The sequence below is a fragment of the Malania oleifera genome, chromosome 9, assembly GCF_029873635.1.
Source record: "Malania oleifera isolate guangnan ecotype guangnan chromosome 9, ASM2987363v1, whole genome shotgun sequence".
Taxonomy (NCBI): domain Eukaryota; kingdom Viridiplantae; phylum Streptophyta; class Magnoliopsida; order Santalales; family Ximeniaceae; genus Malania; species Malania oleifera.
Window position 1 is genome coordinate 83,596,928 of NC_080425.1, and position 22,907 is coordinate 83,619,834.

At 39.5% G+C, this 22,907-nt stretch overlaps 2 protein-coding genes across 2 annotated transcripts; one reads left to right on the plus strand and one right to left on the minus strand.

The window, feature by feature from the left end:
* Positions 1-383: 383 nt before the first annotated feature.
* On the plus strand, positions 384-4,330 carry LOC131164934 (beta-fructofuranosidase, insoluble isoenzyme CWINV1-like). Its single transcript, XM_058122495.1, has 6 exons — positions 384-679; positions 1,143-2,005; positions 2,150-2,308; positions 2,626-2,864; positions 2,957-3,047; positions 3,972-4,330. The coding sequence occupies exons 1-6, from the start codon at positions 460-462 to the stop codon at positions 4,149-4,151; spliced, it is 1,752 nt and encodes a 583-aa protein (XP_057978478.1). The 5' UTR covers positions 384-459; the 3' UTR covers positions 4,152-4,330.
* Positions 4,331-6,263: 1,933 nt separating this feature from the next.
* On the minus strand, positions 6,264-22,441 carry LOC131164935 (nucleosome assembly protein 1;4). Its single transcript, XM_058122496.1, has 12 exons — positions 22,161-22,441; positions 22,034-22,077; positions 21,829-21,924; positions 12,892-12,984; positions 12,615-12,702; positions 12,477-12,538; positions 12,208-12,392; positions 11,900-12,077; positions 11,755-11,798; positions 6,991-7,192; positions 6,848-6,865; positions 6,264-6,738 (listed from the first exon to the last, which is right to left on the minus strand). The coding sequence occupies exons 1-12, from the start codon at positions 22,225-22,227 to the stop codon at positions 6,670-6,672; spliced, it is 1,146 nt and encodes a 381-aa protein (XP_057978479.1). The 5' UTR covers positions 22,228-22,441; the 3' UTR covers positions 6,264-6,669.
* Between the last annotated feature and the right edge of the window lie 466 nt (positions 22,442-22,907).

The window sequence follows — 22,907 nt, forward strand, 5'->3', positions numbered from 1 at the left end:
ATAGATAACATTAATAGCCCAAAAGAAATAGTGAGAGAGAGAGAGAGAGAGAGAGAGAGAGAGAGAGAGAGAGAGAGAGAGAGATTAAGAAAAGTCAAATATTAAGAAAGGCAAATGGTGATTCTGCACAAGTTCTCATTCCGAGACAATTGCCAGACATTTTTCCAAGTTGCAACTTGGATGCACATCTAGTGATGGCACTTTGTTTCTTGGATCACCACATATCGTTTCTAGTCATAGAAAATAAAAGGGCTATTAAAAAAAAAAGGAAAGACTTTGACTATAGACTTTTATCTATATAAAATTCTTAAACCTTCATATCTTCCTAGATACTTCCTCCTAGGAACTCTGACCCATTCTTTTCAATCTTCTTGTAACCAAACCTTGTGCAAAAGGGTCACGTTTATTATGGAAGTACTCTTATCTTCCATCACACAAAATCTTCATAAATAGCCTTCTATGCCTTACACTTCTCATTCCCACAAACCAGCCATGGCTGCATTGTCATTTGCTACCTTGCTATTATGCCTCTTCTCTCTGCTTCTCAGCCATGCTGTTGTTGAACTTGAGGCTTCCCACCATGTCTACAGAAACTTACAATCTCTTCCGTCCAACTCATCTGCCTATCAACCTTACAGGACCTCCTATCACTTCCAGCCTCCCAAGAACTGGATCAATGGTATTTCTTCACCAGCTGTTCTGTTTTTCTATTGTTAATGTTTTTTTCCTTCCTAAACTTATCGATTTCTTTTTATGTTATGTTAATATGTTATTGTCTCTAAATGCTTGTTTTCCTCTTGTTTGTGTCATTTGTCATGTCTGCTTGTGGAATGGACCAATGGGTGCGTGGTGACATTCACAGATCCTAATGGTGAGTTCTTTTCAGCTTTTAAGACTGTTTTATGGCTTTCTGCAATCAGATCATATGCCTGTCTCAATTCACATCATGAAATTAAAGAAAATTTAATAAATAAATAAATAAAAAGGAAATTCAGTCCCAATTACATGTAGAATAACCCAAGGTCTACAATGCAGCATATATGAACTTAGAATTAGAAATGAACATAAACACACTGGCCAATGGTATGTTTGGGTTTTCCATGACCTAATGGTTGGTTCTTTCATGTTTCTTAACCCTGCAGGAGTAATGATCTATAAGGGAATTTACCATTTGTTCTACCAGTACAATCCACTTGGAGCAGTTTGGGGCAACATTGTTTGGGCCCACTCAACATCCAAGGATCTCATCAACTGGATCCCTCATGATCCTGCAATCAGCCCATCGCAGCCGTCCGATATCAACGGCTGCTGGTCGGGCTCCACTACTATCCTCCCGGGGGACAAACCAGTCATTCTCTACACTGGAATTAACCCACAGAATCAGCAGGTCCAAAATTTGGCCATGCCCAAGAACCTATCTGATCCATACCTCAGAGAATGGATCAAGTCTCCTCATAACCCATTAATGGCACCAACTCCCATTAACAAGATCAATGCAAGCTCATTTAGAGACCCAACCACAGCCTGGAAAGGCCCTGATGGGAGATGGAGGGTAATTGTCGGCAACAAGAGGCGTAAGAGAGGAATGGCTATTTTATATAGAAGCAAGGATTTTGTTAATTGGGCTAAAGCCCAGCACCCACTCCATTCTTCCAATGACAATGGAATGTGGGAGTGCCCGGACTTCTATCCGGTTCAGATGAACAGCAGCAAAGGTGTTGATACATCCATGATTGGTTCAAACATTAAACATGTGCTCAAAGTTAGCCTTGATGATACTAAGCATGAGTACTACACAATTGGGACTTATTACCATGACAAGGATAACTATGTTCCTGATAAGGGATCAGTGGACAACGATTCGGGCTTGAGGTATGATTATGGGAAATTTTATGCTTCGAAGACTTTCTTCGACAGCTCCACAGGCCGGAGGATCTTGTGGGGTTGGATTAATGAATCGTCGAGTGAGAAAGAAGATATCAAGAAGGGGTGGTCTGGAGTTCAGGTAACTTGCGAATTCCACTCCCAAAAAAAATGAACATGCACATAAAATTACTGCTTGGATAACTGAAAAGAATTGTTCCATGATTAAGTTATAGAAAAAATAAATAAATGTTAGCTTGTTCAATTCTTAATTGTCATTTTACAGGCAATTCCAAGGAGCATCTGGCTTGATAAATCTGGGAAACAATTGGTGCAATGGCCGGTTGCAGAAATCGAAAAGCTTCATGAGAATCAAGCGAAGATGAGAAGCATTGAGCTTAAAGGAGGGTCAACCCGTGAAATCTCTGGTGTTAAGGCAATACAGGTGAGTTTGTTCATGAGTTCACAAATTAGCCAGTGGTGGATTTTACCAAAATATCCACAAAGAAAAAAATGAAATAAAGTAAAAGATTTCCACAGATGCCATCATTCAAAGCATGTCTAAAAAACCCATGTAAAAGATTGTAAGTCAACTGTCTTCTGTAAAAAATTCTTTGATAAGTAACAATGAAATGGAATTGGTTTTTTTACTTTTATTACACTCTCAATTCATTCTAATTCAACATAACAAATATTACGTAATGATATGCGTGTCTTTTGCATACTTTAAAAATTGGTTTGTTTATTTGTTTGGTTTTGCAGGCAGATGTGGAGATTTCATTTAAGATAACAGATTTTAAGGAAGCAGAGTTTTTGGACCCAAGTTGGAAAAATCCACAAGAGCTTTGTGGTCAGAAAGGTGCATCAGTGAAAGGTGGACTAGGACCCTTTGGGTTGCTGGTCCTGGCTTCTAAGGGCTTGCAAGAGCACACGGCTGTGTTTTTTAGAATATTCAGAGCTCAAAAGGGTTATGTGGTGCTCATGTGCAGTGACCAAAGCAGGTCCCTCTCTCTCTCTCTCTCTCTCTCTCTCTCTCTTTCTCTCTCAAGCTATCGGGTCATACCAAACTTAGGGAATTTTTTCATGTTGACAGGTCCTCACTAAATGAACAAAATGACAAAACCACCTATGGAGCTTTTGTGGACTTGAACCCAGTGCTCGAGGAAGTGTCACTAAGGAGCTTGGTGAGTTGATCTAAATATTATTTATATAATACAATATGTTTACGTGCTATATATATATATGCTTATTAAATGATCACAAGTTTTCAAGTCATTCTCACAGGATGGTCATGACCTTCCTTTGTCATTGCATTCATGTGATCAAATAAATAGAAAGGGGAAAGAAGATCGGCCAAGTGTGACCAAAGAAAACTCCCCAAACCAAACACCTATTGCCAATTTTTATTAGCCAATAACCTTGCACACTCTATCTAATTAAACTACAATAGTTTTCAATTTAACAACATGCCCAAGTGCAATGCTTAAAAATAATAATAATAATAAAAATAATAATTTTTACAATTTTTCAAATTAAATTATAAAATGATGCCGTCTGGAATCTGCTATGATGCCGTCTGAATGGAAAGTGGTTTGACTTTAGGGTAAAAGAATATTATTTCTGTCTTTGGTGAAGGACTGGCAGCCAAACTCCTAAGTACTGGTTGTTCTTGATGAGTTTGGGCCTCTGCAATATATCTTTCAAGATCTGCCCTGTGTCTTTTGCGTGGTTTTACTTATTAGCTTTGTATCTTCTAGAGCCAAAAAAGAGTCATCACCAGTGTGTATGGAGCCTGCAGTGTGGTAGAGAAGGTCATCACAGCTTTTTCTTTACCACTAAAAGTTTTGTGTTTGTTGAATTGCTGAAAATGGTGGTATTTCAATTTCCCACAGCCAAAAGCATTTTACTTGTCCTTATCCAATAAAAGAAGAAGAGATATAAGTGGACATTTGCACATGCAAATGCAAAAGTCCTTGGACCATGGTTAATTTACTGCCTTTGTGGGCTATCTTGACAAGGTCAATTTCCAACATTTGTGAAGGGCATGATTCGTGCTCCACTTTATAGGGTTTTTTATCTAATGGGTGAAGGGCTGATTCCGTGTGCAGGTAGACCACTCCATAGTGGAGAGCTTCGGAGGAGGGGGGAAGAGTTGCATCACTGCTAGGGTTTATCCCCTATTGGCTGTTGAAGATGAAGCCCACTTGCATGCCTTCAATAATGGGACCGCAGCTGTAACCATTTCAAGGCTTAGTGCTTCAAGCATGAAGAAAGCTCAGATCTCTTGAATTAATTAGGAAAGTGGGGGGTTGATGGATTTGTATTGAGTAAAAATGAGTCAGCATATTATCACCATTATTTACACTAATTAACAGATTTGAAAGTTACGGTCAACATTGTATAATGAATGCTTTCAGCATTATCCCTTTTTTGTTTAAGTTTCTTTTTAAAAAAACAATTTGGTCAATGCTTAAGTGCATTCATAGTTGAGTTTAGCAGTCTCTTAGTAGACACATTTAGAACTAAAATTTTCATGTTAAAACTCTCCCGTTGAATCTTAAAATGAGTGGGAAGAAGGGTATAAGATGGATAGTGTGAGCTTTCAATCAAAAGAATACTTGAGTTAACCCCAACAGAAGAGTGAGTCCTACCCAATGAGTGGGAAGGGCATAAGAAGGAAAATGTGAGCTTTCAATCAAAACAATAGTTGGGTTTAACCCGAATATAAGTGTGTAGACAGGCCAAATTGCTCCTGCAAACCTCTTGACTCACTGTCACCATCAAGAGATACATTTAATTAAGAGCGACAAATTTGATTCTTCAATTTCAAACAGTAAAAACCTAACAAAACGTAGTACAGAATATCTCGAGCTAATGGCAAATTCCCTAAGAGTTGGTTTATAGTCTTAAGTGAGTTCAACCAGAGTGCTTCCTCCCCTCCACCACCACCACTCAACCAAACCAAAGCTTTCGTGCTACAAAAACCTTTAAAGATTTGTTGGGTTGTTGTAATTAGTAAAAATTTTGGAAAATGTGCATTCTGAAGATTACAAGGAACCTAAAATTTCCACAAAATGCCCTTTTGTTTTTTTTTTTTTTTTTTAAGTAATTCAAATTCTTGTAAAAAAAATAAATATATAAAAACATAAAAATCCAACTTTCTACGCAACGATTTTCCAAATGTGCACAAGGGACCAAGTGTAACGGTCCTGGGTTCAACTCCGGTGAGGTATTGTCCGTGCCTCACGGGATTGCTTTATAAAAGGCACCTCATATAGATGGAGTCAAAATCATCTTTATAAACCCAAGATCTCCCTAATACATCCGACGTGGGACCCTAACACGCTCTCTTGTCCAATCTCTGGTGCCCTCGTTAGAATGGCTTACACCTCTATGTAAGATATGATTTTAAATCACAGTAGCAGGTAGCGTAATGCAACGGTAACAGGTGCACCGAGAAGCAGGAGTTGTGGATGTCACATAACGGGAAGCGGATGTAACAATAGTGATTTTTTTTCAAGCACTCACAACCTTGTGCATATACTTGCATCTTTTAAGTTTTTAACTCTTCTTAAAAAGAGTTTTAGTGTAGTTTGACCATTTATTTCAACTAAGTTATTTGATCAAGGCAAAAAGTTTATATTTGTTTTAAACCACCATTTATAGGAAAAATGTGTATGTGTGTGTGTGTGTATCTTTTTATACTTTTCATTTTTCTTATGTGTGATAAATTCTTATGTGTGCTAAATTAATTAATAAAAAAATACATTATACACTCCATTAATCTATTAGACACATAAGATATTCAAATAATACAACTATTAAATAAATAGAAAAAGATAAAAGGGTTGAAGCTTGAACATATAGAACATAAATATCAACTTACTAATATAATCAAAATAAAACATTTTTCTAACAAGTTAATATTTTCAAATTGTTAATTAATGCAACTCTTAAGTGTTTAAAAAAATAGTACATTTTGCATCATCATCATCCTTATTACAATTTTTTTCCCTTCTTGCCACATAATATATTGAGAATGATCTATGAAAGACGAGGAAAAAAGTAAGAAGAAAGTTAAAAATAAAATATATTTTTTTTGGCATAACAAAGCGATGCAGTACATAACAACTGCTACGACCGTGATTTTTCTTCCCATCGATTTCACGATGTGTAACAATATTAATAACCAAAAATTATTTAAAACCATAACATAAAATCCATCCACATGATAGCAAGAGATTGCTTCCCAAAATATTTGACGAGTATAAACTTCACGCCTCAATTTTGAGTCGTGTAGGATTGAGCAAAATTTAGTAGAAATAAGAAATAAGAAATAAGAAATGCACACAACCAAGAACACATCTCCAAACAGGAACGTATCACAAGGGCACAAAGGATAACCCACAACCAAAAAATAGACATATATTACATTAGAGCACAAAACAATTCCAGTTTCACAATTACGTGAGAACACACTTTCGAACCCATCATAAACTGGATTGACTGATCATCTAAAACCCAAAAAAGAGAAGTATAAATAGTTCCGCTGTAAATCCATGGCTCCGAGGAACTGAAGACACCACCAAAAGAATCCCAACAAATTTAGAGCTCCCGCAAAGAGAGAGAGAGAGAGAGAGAGAGAGAGAGAGAGAGAGAGAGAGAGAGAGGGAGACGAGGGAAAAAACAAATAAACAGGCTATGAATTATATTAATAACAGGGTGAGGACCCAAAACCCTGAACCAGGACACTGCTAATACCATCATAATTTTCATAAACCAGTGTGTTCTGAAATCATTTTAACACTACTGCTGCTTGCACTCTGGAGGACGCTCGCCTGTCTGACCTTCCCCAGTTTGAACCCTTCCACTCCTCTGCAGTTTGCGGAATCAAAATTCAAATTATATATTACATTATACAATAGAAAAGGGGATTTATAAATTCTGTGCATGAACCAACACCAACACTGAAACATCATCTCACCTTGGGTCCAGCAGAGGACTGCAAAAAAAGTATAAAAAGAAATAACCGCAAAGGAAAAGAAACATCAGGCACTTGAAGCACTACAAATTTCAATTCAAATAAAAGGAGAGAAGGAAATTTAAGAATCTTTCTAATAAATTCACCTTCTTCTTGCTCTTGCCTTCCTCCTCGACTTCATCCTCGTCGTCCTCATCATCCTCGTCATCCTCCTCATCCTCATCGTCCTCATCTTCATTTTCATCACCATCTTCATCTTCTTCTATATCTTCATATTCATCCCCTTGGACAGCCTCCCCCGTGAACCATGAAACTGCATGAGGAATAATTTTGTCCCTGATGGTCGAGCTGCATAATGCAAGTTTTATGTCAATTGAATATAAAAGCATAAATGACACCAGTGAAGTTGGATATAAAATTCCCCTTCCAATTAAAGTTACAAAGAACGTGTAGTTCAACCCTGCATTACACGAGGTTGTACAATTCATCTTTGCTTTGCAAACACTTGCGTTTATTTAATTTTGAAACTGGAACCTTATTTTCCCAAGAAAGTGCTACTAAAATTTCTTTCATTTCTCTGACTTTGTCACTAACCTCATTTCATAGAGTGCATTTATAGAGAGAAGTGGAAAGAATTTTATCCCAGGTCAAGGGCCTTATGGCTAAAGAAGATTACAGGAATATGAAATTATATTTTCATAACCTAGCTAAGGGTCAAAAAAGGGATAGGTAATGCACATGTTCAAATCAAACCTTAATATATCCTTAATCGCACTTATTCCCCAGGATATGTGGAACTAAGAATATGTAGGACCACCATCCAAACTAGTTGGTAGTGCTTATAAATTGTTGTCAAAGGTGTTGGTGAATAGGTTGAAAGAGGTGGTTGGGGAAACAACAACAACCACAAACCTTAAGTCCCACTAGGTGGGGCCGGCTACATGAATCCTTTTCCGCCAATTCACCTGATCCAGAACATTTTCCTCTATTAGATTTAAGGACTATTAAATCCTTCTTCACTACCTCCTTCCAAATTATTTTAGGCAATCATAACTAATTCATTCCTCCTCACCGGGGCTCTACTAAGTCTACGTTTCAAATGCTCAAACCATCAAACTCGCCCCTCCCTCTTCTTGTTTTCAACTGATGCTATTCCTATATTATTACGTATATGTTCATTTCTTACTTTATCTTTTGAAGTTAAACCACTCAATCACCTTAGCATACATATCCCAGCAACTTTCTTTTTCTGTACATGTTTCTTAGTTGCCCAGGATTCTGAACCATAAAGTAGAGCTAATCTTATAACTGTCTTTTTAATATTAAGGTTATTCTACAATCACACAACATACCTGATGCACTCCTCACTTTTATCAGGTGGTTGGGAAAGTGATAAGCAATTATATCAACATGCTTTTGTGAAAGGTAAGACACATGTTACATGCAATACTCTTGACAAATTTAGTAGTCACGACAAATTGAATGAGGACAAAAGGGGAGTTATTTCAAAGCAACATGTACAGAGCCTGCAACTGCGCAAAATGGGAGTAACTCTTCGGCGTTTGCTATGAAGTATGGGTTTTGGAGTGTTGGAGATCCTAGACATGAAGATTGCATTTCCAAAGTTAGGTTTTCAAGTATGGTGAATGGGGCTATGGCATATTGGCATGCCATTTTCCTCAAACCCATTGGTGTTAAATTGCAATCTCGCAACCCTATGATCCTACTTTAAAATGATCCTGATCCTAAATAGAATTGCAAATTGATAGGAAAGAATTAGGATCGTAATCAAATCATTATAGGATTGCAAGATTCTACATACATTTATATTTAAAAATCTTTACTGAATTGCATATCTTATGGGATTGGTTTTTGTCTGGTATACCTTGTACATGAAATGAATTACTTAGGTAGTGATTTGGCCTATGTTAGATTACCATAACCATGACCTGAAAATTTTATTTTTGGTTCTTTATTGATTATTAAGCAGTGCTAACATTAAAAATGAAGAATAAAGATAAATAATACATTGATGCAAGTGACAATAATAATGATAATAAAGGCATATTTTATTTTTGGTTCATTAGTTATTATTAAGTGGTGCTAACATTAAAAATTAAGGATATATAATACATTGATGCATATGGCAATAATGTTAATAAAGGTGATGATTTTAAGGATGCACTTGATGATGTCACTAATGATGATCTTAGTGATACTAATGAGACAAATTGTGGCTTGGATGCTAACATTAATGATAGAAGCTAGCTCAATAATTTAGCTTTTGTATTTTTAATACTACTTGAAAAAACAAAACTACTCATGTTGAATCGTTGTTTGTTGGTGATTGTATTAAAAAATTATGCTCTTGTTTTTTAATCCATACTTTTTATAAAAGTATCTTTAATCACAAGTAACTTTTCAGTTTTCATTCATCATTTGTATTTTTGAAAAGAAAAATCATGATCTTGTTTTTTAAAGTACTATATTTGTTTTCATTATAAGCCAGTTTGATTTAAGAAAGCAATAGTATGAGCTATCATCTTTTGTTGTAATATGAGGGATCTACCATAGGCTTAATTGTGATGTTTTGAGTCTTAAACATTTGCTAAAAAAAATTGTAGGTTTGTAATATAGAAAAACAAGAAAAAAATAACATATAGATGTGTTTTCCATATTTATTTATATAGTTAGCAGAATTTTACAATCCTCACTCCAATCCTACAATCCCCAAAAATGCTTACCATCCTAGCGATCTCACCTAGGATCGCAATTTTAATAACCTAGCTCAAACCCTAAAAGAGGATCCTTCATCCCCAACCCCCCTAAATTTTGGCTATGTAGATCCTTGGTTTAATGTTGAGAAATACAGAAGATCATGGGTCATTTCAGGGTTTCAAGGCAGAATATCAAGCGCCCAGGGGAGGGTAGGGAGAGGGGGTGAGGAATTATATAAGAGAAAAGAAATATATTAACAAAAAGCCAGAAAGTACAATGAGAGGAGAACAAAAAGTCCTCCCACAAAGGGCATATAACCAAAAACAATTACGAAAGCGCTGCCTGCCAATCCTTAACAAGATCAGGCAGTGTCAAACCCCTAAAGAGCCCAAAAGAATGGGCCAAACACAAGGCAAAAAAATACAGCTCTATCTCAAAACAAAATCAGGAGGTTATGGGATCATTGAATGTGTTCTTTTATTACTTGCAGATAATACTGCAATACTTAGTAATACTGTTGAAAAACAAATTTTAAACATGAGGTGTCAACCTATGGTTTTTTATGCAGCTTCAGTGCTGAAAATGAATTCAAGAGAACAAACTATCATTCAACTTGGAGAGTGGTTAATAGGCAGACAGTAGCTGTTGAGGTGCAAGTTGGACTCCCCCTTGGGTTGGCCTTGGCAGACAAGGTCATGTAGAATAGCAGATTGGAAAGGACAGTTTTTGTCTTCCTTTTTTTTGCACGGGTGTATGTTGAGGATTTTTTGTTTTAAGAGGGAGGATGAATTTGTTAAAGAGCACCCCATCAAACTTACACAATTATCATTATCTACTTTTCCAGTTCCAGCTTTGGTGCCTAAAAGGCGGTAAAGCATACAATGAAGATTTCTTTTGATTCAACAGTGAGTGGCTCATTCTGATTGGTTAGATGGTAAGGGGGCTGGGGGGCTGGAAATTTGCATCATGAACAAGGCTCTCCTTGAGAGGTAGCTCAGGAAGTTCATGGAGGAAAAGAATAATCTGCGGAAGGTGGTGGTGAATCACAAATTTTAGAGAGTTATGATGGGCAGACTGTTAAAAAACCAAGAGACCTCATGCCATGGGCCTCTAGAAGAATACAAGGATCAGGTCGGAGTTTTTTTTCCCTACCTTGCTTTTGTAGCAGAAGACGTAAGATTAGCACCTTTTTGGCATGATGTGTGGTATGAGGAAGACCTCTCTCAAAGAGCAGGTTTCCTATAATGTTCATGCTGGCTTTAAAATTTGAAAACTGCCAGCAGCTGGCTTTAGAGGAAGCCACGGCATAGCTGGGATTTCAGATTTAGAAGGGGTTTCATCAATGAGGAAATAAAAATTTGTCTAGGCCTTTTGAAGTTCCTCCAGGACAGATGAATGGGCGCAGGAGCGGTATATTTTACTTGGAAAGCAATTTTGACAAGCTAAGGTCCTTCCAATATGGACTTTTTCACTTGGGAGGCAGCATATAAAAAATATTACTCCAGATAATTTGATGAGAAGAGGATCACATACAGCTAAAAGCCATTTTTGGAGAAAAGAGCAAGCATTGACAGTCAACCATTTGCTTTCAACTGCAAGTGGATGAAGGCTATATGGATTTTGTTATGCGTGAGTGTGGCCTTGGGAAACAGATGAACGGCAGCTAAAATGGCGCAGCAGCTACAAGCTTGGAGGGCTTTTTATTGCAGGACAAGGGACAGTCTCTGGGATGCAGTTTCTTTGGCTGTATTCTAGCTGGAAACGAAGAAATTCCAAAGCCTTCAATGGAGCTGAAACTTCCTTGCAGAGATTAAGAAGTATATGGTTTGTCTTACAATTCAGACCAAGTGGTATTTTTCGTAGTACCTCTAATTTCTTTGTAGATTAAAACAGAGGATGTGATTTGTGGTTTATGAAGTGTTAAGCTTCTTACTCTTGTAGTTGTTTGAACACCTCCCCTGGAGACCTTTAGAAACATGACTATAAATACTTGCTTAAAAAAGCACCACATGGTTAATGGAAATAATTTTCCTCCAAACCAGTGCCACGTATTTGAAAAACTAATGACTTTATCTCCACATTTGGAGAATAGGATGGCCTCTCTCTATAATAAAAGGAATCAATGTCATCTCCACATTTGGAGAATAGGATGGCCTCTCTCTATACTAAAAGGAATCATTGTTTTGGCTTACCCAATGTCATAGTCTTGCTCCATTTGATTCTGAAGTTCTTCAGCCTGTTGCATACATTAAAACATAGAATACATCAGTTAAAAAATAACACTAGATGGCTTTGGTTGGAATATTAGTATATAGTGAAGCTAAGTGCTGAACTTACCGTGTCCTCATCAATATCGTCATCGTCTTCAGGAACCTGAGGAGGATTGAAGAAATTAAAGAAACTTTCACAATTTTCAGTCTTCATGATGGGTTTGGCATTCTTTGATCCCTTCTTTGGCTTCTTCTTTAGAAGCTTCAGCGTCAAGCTTTTCCCTGGATACCAATCAATCTCCGTCCTACAATGCACCCAACATTAAGAAAGCTGCGAATAAACGGAGCTAGAAATCCTCTTTAAAAAAATAAAAATAAAAATAAAAAATAAAAGGGAAAATACAGCTAAATTTGTGTTAAGAGTGGACCAATTACCCTATTGCTTTCTCTAAAATAGGTTCATCGTCATCAACCATATGGTACGTTTTTGTCAGAACAGCATTCTTGAAATGTGGATTAGGATCAAAGAAAAACTCAAGCTTGAAGCCCCTAGGATTATCAATCCTACACCACTTGATATCTTTGAGATATTTGAGAGCCCCTTCGTCGCGTTCTGATATCTAGACTCAAATAACAGAAAATCATGATTCCATCTAAATTCAATATCCCCAGGAAAGAGGTGAAAGATGTATGTGCACTCATACCTCCTCAGCCAGTACTTCATTTGTCTTCATCGCAGTGAGCCAAAAGTCAGGCACACCTTTCTCTGTGTTAGGAAAGTAATTTATCATCAGACTCAGAAAACCCAAAAATATGCAAATCAACTTTTGGACTCATGATACCTTCAGTGCTTTTGTCTTTGTCTTGGTCCATGTCAGCTTCGCTTTTAACTCCTTCAACATCAACAGTACCATTTACAATTTCATACCTCTGCAAGTAACAAATATAACTACCTTGAGTCTGCCAAACACCAAAACAAAAGAGCAAAAAACGGAAGCATACACTTGCAACCATTCAAATTGGCATCACAATATTTCCAGTTCTGAAAACTCATAAATGAAAGAACTTTAGTTTCGTAGAATTCCAAATAAGTAGAAGTGGTGATAATATGCAACATACTTTCATATAAAGTGGCTCATAAAGCTTCTGGTATTTGGCTTCAAGTGCCGCTCTCTCCTCAAAAAATTTGGCCTCCAGTTCATCATGTTGGCTCTGTGAAATTGGTCACATGTCAGAAAATTACACAGATGAAAATTTGGCACACTAAACACATGCAAACATGCACACACAGATAGCACCACCCACAGACAGAGGGAAACATGACATAATCGCTCAGATTATGGACGCTCATGATTATAATGCAAACCAACCATAAAAGAATCACATTAATGTCCAAGACAAACACAGAGAAAAGGCTTGAGAAGACTAGTCCAGCGCCAAGTACTCTAGTGGCATGGAATTTTTTCCTGACCTGGGCAAGTGCCTAGCATGCCATTTAAGCACCAATAGCAACCAAACTTCCAGTTCCTTAAGCTGAGTTCTGCTATTGCAGACTGATTATCAGTTCTAGGAGGCCTATAAACCGCAAAGCTTGGGCAAATCTCAAGGCTTAGACATCACCATTTGAATTTTGACAACTGACCCAAAGAGTTACCACCACACTCACCCTGTTACATGACATCATTCAATCCATTTCTCTGAACTAATGGAAAACATGCTAGATGGTAATCATATCTTGCTTTACCTCTTAGGAATTGTTTCCATAAGACAGTAATCAAGATGGTCCAATGGAAAACATGCTAGATGTAATCATATCTTGCTTTACCTCTTAGGAATTGTTTCCATAAGACAGTAATCAAGATGGTCCAATGGAAAACAAGCTAGATGTAATCATATCTTGCTTTACCTCTTAGGTATTGTCTCCATAAAGACAGTAATCAAGATGCTCCAATTGAAAACTTGCTAGATGGTGGTTATGTCTTGCTTTAGCCTTTTGAGTTTTTCCTCCGTGAAGATAGCAACCCAAATGGTCATACAGAACCTCAGGTAGAAGCCAAAGCAAAAGTATGCAACGCTTTCTAAAGGAAGGTCTACCTACTATAATTTCCTAATTGTCAACATCAGAGGATTCAAGGGTCTTCCGGAAAACAAAAACAGAAGGTGAGATGAAACCAAAGCAATTGATGGATGGCAGGGTGGTAATTGCACCTAGATTTTTTTTTTTTTTTTTTCTGTGCATCTAATTTAATTTAATCATAATTCATGCATTTGACTCATAGTCTAAGGGCATGGAGGACAAGAGAACTAGCCAGCTATATTGTGAGAACAAATCTAGGATGTGTCTGTGATACCAATGAAGAAACAAGGAGGGCAGAATCATTTGGATAAGAATCCTCCAAATATTACATTAAATAAATCATGCATGCTACATCCAGAGAGCATCTATATTATTGATATGGCCTAATAAAAAGTTATAACAATGATACCAAATCAAGAGCATACACCACACTTATAATACAATGAAATGAACCAGAGAATACAACTACATCAATGCCTCCGTAGCAGCAATAAATAAATATCAAGAGAAATCAGTGCAGTAATGCACCAATGAACCTATCTAATAAATAATTCGTGCATATTACATCCCAAAGCTCTTATATTATTGAGGTGGACCAATAAAAGGTTATCATAACAGTGATAACACATGTATGGTACAATGAATCAAACAAGAGAGTAACTAAATTAGACTCCCATTTTCATCTTCTTAGATAATGATCCAGATGTGTTCAGCATTAACATAATTTGGGAAATGCCACCTCCCAGGGGTAGTTCTTTGGACACATCTTTTCAACAAAAAGGTTGCCCTTTTGGAAGCATCCCTACCTTTTAGAGGAAAGAGTCATTTTAGTCTGTCTGGCTTTTTTGGAAAAATAATTTGCAGAAACTGTTTAAGTGCATACTCCTTCCCATATCCCTCCCCCATAACTACCAAAAACTCATGCTCATAACTATCAAAAACCACAAACGCTCACATTGCACATGCCGCAGTGTCACGGTCCGCCTTTTTCACACCGTTGTGAAGGGCCGTGCAGCGCTAGCTAAAGCACTCTTGCTTAACTAGCTAGCCTATCGTTTACCAACATTCATCCACGAAGCACTTTCATTAACATTCAATCAGATAGCAGCAGAAATAATAATCAATTCATGAAAGCCGTGGCAACCAAGCAGTAAACATTGAAGCAAACGTAATTCATTAACAAATCCTCCCTTGACATGTTGTACTTAGCGAGGGAGGCAAGTAGGCTAAGCACGTTGACAATTGCTAGTGAGTATTACAATGATTGATGAACACTCACCCTCCCCTAAAGAGCTTTCTGGACTATTCTCACTCTGGCACTAGGAAACATCAAAGTGACCGAGGAGTCATACTGCCTTATTTGGCTTACAATGAAATAAATACAGGAAAATAACCCTACACTAGTATTTACATGATGGAAACCCATCCCAAACACACGAGGCAAGCAGTCACAGGCAAGCATAATGCCCTGAACAAGCTTAGCACGTGACATTCTCCCCCACTTATGCGGTCGACGTCCCCGTAGACTTTGACGCTAGGTACACTTCAACTTCGTCTACGAACGGTTGCATGTCTTCCGCAAAAACCCAGCTAATTTCTTCATCACCAAGGCCTTTTCACTTTACTAAGAATTCCTGCCGCTTCTTCCTTGAGGATGTGAACTCTCTGTCTGCAAGGATTTCTTCAACATCACGTCTGTCAGGTTGCACTGTACTCACTTTTGCTCTGGCTGACTGATTTCTGCTTAGATCGTCGGCGTCGGCGTTGTACAGCTTGAGGCAGCTGACGTGAAACACAGGATGCACTTTCATCCAAGTCGGAGGGTCGATTTTGTAGGAGTCCTTCCCAACTTTGGCCAAGATGGGGACTGGTCCTTCATATTTGCGAAGTAGTCTCCTATCTCGTCCTCGTAGTAACCTGACTTGTTCAGGATTGAGCTTAACAAGCACCAAGTCACCTACGTTGAAGTGCTGCGGTCTTCTCCCCTGATCTGCCCACTTCTTCATCCACTTAGTAGCTTTCTCGAGGTAGGCTCGGGCAATCTCAGCATTCCATTTCCATTCTTTGGTAAAGACGTGCGCCCTGGGACTCTTTCCTCTATACGGCTCATCCACTGTGTGAGGTAACAGCAGCTGCTGGCCTGTAACAAGCTCAAAAGGACTCTTGTTGGTGGTGGAGCACTTTTGCGCATTGAAACAGAACTGAGCCACATCAAGTAGTTGCACCCAATTCTTCTGGTTGGCGTTGACAAAGTGGCGCAAGTACTCTTCAAGTAGCCCATTGAATCTCTCCGTCTATCCATCTGTCTGTGGGTGATAACTCGAAGAGATTTCTAGTTGTGAACCGAGGATTCTGAAAAGTTCTGTCCAGAAGTTGCCAGTGAATCTTGAGTCTCGGTCACTAACAATGTCGTGGGGAACACCCCAATATTTCACGATGTTCTTAAAAAATAACTGTGCTGTCTCCTCTGCCGAACAGTACTTTGGTGCGGCTACAAATGTACCATACTTCGAAAACCTGTCTATAATAACAAGTATAGACCCTGCGTCTCCCACTCTAGGCAGGTTGGTGATGAAGTCCAATGAGACACTTTCCCACAGTTTGGACGGTACTGGTAAGGGCTCCAACAGCCCAGCAGTTTTACTCCGCTCAACCTTGTCTTGTTGGCAAGTGAGACAAGTTCGGGTATAATCAACCACATCATCAAGCATGTGCGGCCAAAAGTACCCCCGCTTTAGTAAGGCCAAAGTGCGCTGCCATCCTGGATGTCCGGCCCGCATGGTATCATGACATTCCTTCAGCAATGTCTTCCTCAGATCACCTGCTCGTGGCACAAAGAGCCGGTTACCATGGGTTATCAGCAATCCATCTTCCATCCAAAACTGTCGTGCCTTCCCTTCTTCGGTAAGTTTCATTAAGTTCTGCGCAACTAGATCTTTGGCTAAGTTCTCTTTGATGCGCTCCCGCATCGTTGTGGTAACAGTACTTAAAGTCAGATGTGTTACCATTTGTAAGGCCACCAGTTCAGCCTTTCTACTCAGTGCATCCGCGACTTGGTTCAATCGCCCCGCCTTGTGCTCAAATGAGAAATCAAACTCTGCTAAGAATTCTTGCCATCGACCCTGCTTGGGTGTCAGCTTTGGCTGTGTGAAGAAATGGCTAACACCTGAATTATCTGTTTTCACCACAAACCTTGCCCCAAGTAAGTAATGCCTCCACACACAGAGACAATGTATCACCGCTACCATCTCCTTCCCTTGAGCTGTGTACTTCCGCTCCGCTTCACTAAGCTTACGGCTTTCGTACACAACAAGGTGCCCCTCCTGTACCAAGACTCCTCCGAGGGCGAAGTCTGATGCATCTGTCTGTACCTCGAAGGGTTTCATGACATCCGGAAGAGCTAGTACTGGATCTCTCATCATGGCATCCTTCAAGTCATCAAAGGCTCCCTGGCACTCCTCTGTCCAGTTCCACCCATGACCCTTCTTTAGTAGTTCTGTCATAGGGGCCATTCTCCGTGAATACCCCTCTACGAACTTCCTGTAGTAGTTGGCCAGGCCAAGAAAGGAACGCAACTCATTCACTGTTGTTGGGATCTTCCATTCTTGAATTGCCCTTACCTTCTCCATATCCATTCTGATATGACCTTGGTCAATCACATAACCAAGGAATTTGATGCTTTTCTGAGCGAAAGAGCACTTCTCTTTCTTTACATATAGACTGTTCCCCTTCAGCCTATCGAACACCTTCCGCAGATGCTCTTTATGTTCCTCCAGAGTGGAACTGTAGACAACGATATCATCCAGGTACACCACAACAAACTTGTCAAGGTACTCACGGAAAACCTGGTTCATCAAGGTACAGAATGTTGCAGGCGCATTCGTCAACCCGAACGGCATCACCAAGAATTCATATGCCCCATACCGTGTCACACATGTAGTCTTCGGCTCATCCCCATCAGCAATTCTCACCTGATAGTAACCTGACCTCAAGTCAAGTTTAGTGAAGTACTTGGCGTGACTCAACTGATCCAATAAATCAGCAATCAACGGAATAGGATACTTGTTGCGCACTGTCACCTTGTTGAGCGCATGGTAGTCTACACACATCCGCAGGCTCCCATCGTGTTTCTTCTGAAATAGCACCGATGCTCCACATGGTGCTTTGGAAGGGCGAACATATCCTGCTTCCAATAATTCATCAAGTTGCTTCCTCAATTCTGCCAACTCTGGAGGCGCCATCCGATATGGCCCTTTTGCAGGTGGTTTCACCCCTGGAAACAACTCGATCTCATGCTCCACACCCCGTAGTGGAGGTAATTCGTGAGGTAACTTATCTGGCATCACCTCCTTGTACTCATCCAACACCGCTTGGATAGTCGTAGGCACCAGCTCTTTGCCTACTTCTTTATCTACCACCACCGTGGCTAGATATGTCTGCTCTCGCTTCCTCAGACCTTTCTTGAGTTGCATGGCTGAAAGGAACTTCCCATCGTCTCCTTTCGTTGCAACAACTTGTACCATGCACGGGTGATCTCCCATCAGGCATAGGGAACCAGCCGAAGGCATCAGCACTGCCTTCTTTCCCCTTAGGAACTCCATTCCCAAAATGACTGGAAAGTCATCCAATGGGACTGCTGTGAAATTCACATGACCTTCCCACTGCCCAAGCTTTACAATAAGTTGCTTGGCTACTCCCAGAGTAGGCTGGGCTACAGAATTAACTGCTTTCATGCGTCCTGTATCCTTCTCTAAGGATAAGTTGAGTCTCCAAGCTTCTGGTTGCGAAACAAAGTTATGGGTAGCCCCGGTATCCACCATAGCGCGGGTGCTCTTCCCATTGATTCTCAAGTCCACAAACATTAGCCCTCTAGCTCGTGTAACCTTTGGTACTTTCGCCTACTTTTCCAATGCGCTCACCTGCCGCATTGCACCCATCCTCGGGGTCTCATCTTCTTCCCCATCGTCTTCCCCTGCCTGTTCGGCAATGGAAGCCTGTAAAGCATTAAGTGATGCCTTGTGAGGGCACTCAAAGACTCTATGAGGACTTTGACACAAGAAACACTCAAGTTTACCCTTTCCCTTGGGTGTGTTGAACCCTCGAGACGACGAAGCTTCCTTTGAGGTTGATGCTTTATAATCGGCTCCCCCACTCTTAGGTTTGCCTTTCTTGAAAGACTTTCCATTGTTTCCCTCTCCGCCAGATCCTTTGGACGAAGTGGTTTTCTCCCCAGCGTAGTCAGTCAAGCGTTCTGCAACAGCTTGTGCGGTAGGCAAGTCTTGAACTCTTTGTCTATGAAGTTCAGTTATTGCCCACGGTTTCATCCCCTCAAGAAAATAGAACAACTTGTCCTTCTCCGACATATCTCGAATATCCAACATTAAAGTAAAAAATTGTTTCACATATTCGCTGATCGACCCCGTATGCTTGAGATCTCTCAGTTTTCTCCTTGCATTATACTCAACATTTTTAGGAAAAAATTGGACCTTGAGCTCTCTCTTCAAGTCTGCCCAACTATCAATTACACAGTTTCCATTCTCAATGTCATAGTACTTAGCACGCCACCACAATTTGGCGTCACCCACCAAGTACATGGTTGCAGTATCCACTTTCACCTGTTCCGAGGGCATCCTCACAGCGCGGAAATACTGTTTCATATCAAACAAGAAGTTCTCTAACTTCTTAGCATCACGGGCACCCCCATACGTCCTAGGTTCTAGCACCTTGGTCTTGCTGACTCCCGGAGTATTCGAGTTCCCCATAGCAAGAACCATCAGATTCACCTTTACATCCAGATCAGCCATCCGGGCCTGCAAAGTTTCCACAATGTGGTGAAAGTCCTCTGACATTTCACTTGTCAAACTTGCTTGATGTTGTTGTGATCCCATCACCTCATCAACAAGTCCCCTCAGTTGGGCCATCTCGTTGGCCATATTGTTGGTTGTCTCTTCAACCTATGCTTCCAGTGCACTAAGTCTCTCAGCATTGTTTGGTGCCATGGTCAAATACCAAAGCTTCCAAAATCCCACAACGAAGGTAACTGAATTCTCGTAGCAACTGAGCCTTAGCTCTGATGCCAAATGTCACGGTCCGCCTTTTTCACACCGTTGTGAAGGGCGGTGCGGCGCTAGCTAAAGCACTCTTACTTAACTAGCCAGCCTATCGTTTACCAACATTCATCCACGAAGCACTTTCATTAACATTCAATCAGATAGCAGCAGAAATAATAATTAATTCATGAAAGCCGTGGCAACCAAGCAATAAACATTGAAGCAAACATAATTCATTAACAAATCCTCCGTTGACATGTTGTACTTAGCGAGGGAGGCAAGTAGGCTAAGCACGTTGACAATTGCTAGTGAGTTTTACAATGACTGATGAACACTCACCCTCCCCTATAGAGCTTTCTAGGCTATTCTCACTCTGGCACTAGGAAACGTCAAAGTGACTGAGGAGTCATACTGCCTTATTTGGCTTACAATGAAATAAATACTGAAAAATAACCCTACACTAGTATTTACATGATGGAAACCCATCCCAAACACACGAGGCAAGCGGTCACAAGCAAGCATAATGCTCTGAACAAGCTTAACTCGTGACATTCTAGTGTCTTTATATCCAAACATGCTTCAAGGCGCAAAATTCAAAGGCATTACCTTTTTTGTGCTAATACTAAATAAATATCGGACCATCTATATTTTTCCCATATGAAGATTTCACAGAACGCTCGCGTTGTGCATGCCACAGCTAGTGTATTTATATCCAAACATGTCTCAAGGCTCAAAAATTCAAATATATTACCTTTTTTGTGCTATTACTCAATCAATATTGAACCATCTTCATTTTTCTCATATGAAGATTTCACAAACCAAGTTTGTTAGTCCAACATGATAGTTATTTCAATATTAGCAACAAAAGACCAAAGTTTTCCATGAACATCTTACAAAGTTATTCAACTAAAAATATCTAAGTACTTGGGACTTTACACAACTCAATTTCTCCAAATTGCAACAACTATGACATTATGGACGACTAATCATGCAAAGTGCGTATTCTCAACTGGGCTCAGCTTAAAGTCTTAATGTGTACTTCACCAACAAAATTGATAAGGACTCCGTAAAAACTAAGTCAACTCAATAGTTTTGTAAGCTAATAAAAAGAAAGACCAAGTTATTCTCAATCCTTACTTTGACCATATCTTGCACAATTATTACAATCTAGTATCAACACAAATTGACAAGAGAATGAATCCCTCCATCATGGATCCTGCAAGATGAATACGCAAGCATGTTCTTTGCACAAGGCACAATAAGAAAGACAATCCTGCCCATCTTGTCTCCTGTAGGCTAAAGCAAAGCTGTTTGAGGAATCCAAGTATAACTCAACAAATTGACAATCAATACTTGTGTAACAGGTCTGCTACTCCAATATTCCATAGGGTAATGCACAAACAGCCAAACAGGGGAATCTACAAACTACTAATGACAAAGAGAAAAACAGAGGACACTACAGATAACAGGTGTGCAACCATAACAGAGATTCCAGTACAGAAACAAGTGCCACTTCAAGGAAATGCTTTTGCTATCCATCATGATCACACCAATATTTCACAAGAAACATTAGCTGTCTTACTACAAACAAGTGCAGAACCATGATTATCAAGAAAACCCTCAAGTAGAGCCATCAATATTCGTAAAACTCCATGATATTCAAACTTTAAACAAAGTGAACTACATCATCATACAGAAAGCAATCTCCATTAAAAAAAATTCTACAAGAAAGAGACAAATAACTTGAAGAATAACCAACTTAGAGTTAAAAGTAGTTGAAGAACTAGGAAATATCTCGCTTTACAATCACGGCAACAACTCAGCCGCGCATACTTGACTATAAGGAAAGATCATATCATGATTACGAGTAAGATCAATTGCAAATTAAACGTCGCAGTACCCACGAAAAAAACAGATCACAAGTAAAACCTGAAGCTCTCTCAAAACATCAACGCGTTTTCGGACGTTCGGCGATAAAGACTCCAAAACATCCGAGTGCTGCCCAGCCAGATTCTGAAGCTTATTCTGCAAAACCCCAAACCACACCATCAGCAACACAAAACCCTAGAACACGAACCAACCATCTGACCCCTCATAGACCAATTACACAACAGCAAGCGCAGAGAGAACACACCTTTAGAGCATTCACAAGACCTGCGCGATCCTCCTCACTAAGAGCTGCGCATAAACACATATTAGTAAGCAATACTTCAACGGGTACACAATCAGAGAGACAGACGCGGGTTTAAGCAAGGATTTACCGGGGGGGACGCCAGGGAGGGCGGCACCGAGATCGGACATGTCGAACTGATCGTTGTCGTTGGTCATTATGGGAGAAGATTGCGAGTGGCGGGAGAAACCCTAGAGGACGAGAAAGTGAGAGAAAAGGAAAATGGAGAATGAAGATGATTTATAGGGGAAGCGGGGGGAGGGGGGAGAGAGACTGGAAGAGAAGATAGGGGAAAAGAGGGGGCGAGTTGGAGGAGGCAGTTCTCTCTCTCTCTCCTCTTTCTCTCTCTCTCCTCTCGAGCCTGAGATTATTATGACCTAAAAGCGCTGCTTATATATTAATTGTGTGTTAGTTCTGTCACGCGATTCTGAAGAGCGTGCGAGCACAGCCCAATGAGCTTCTTGAGAAGTGGTAACTTTTGGCCCCTACTACGAAAACTGCCCAACATGTGACAGACACGCTCTCAAATAAACTAAAAATAACTAGGAAATTACAAAAACAACACTCCCCGATGAGGAGTTTGCTTTGTCACTAATCACTAGCCGTGGGTTTATTATCTATTTTACTATTTTGTGTGTGTGTGTATATATATATATATATTTATTTATTTATTTAATAAAATTAGCTATGAACGCACGTAAATACTTCAGTGTTTCTTTAACTTTTAAATTTAAAAATAATAATAATATACATCGCAATTGAGATAATTTAGTTTGATTAAAAGAGTAGTTATGGGTTATTTTTATTTTTAAAAATAAAGTGAGAGAATTTTCTTTCT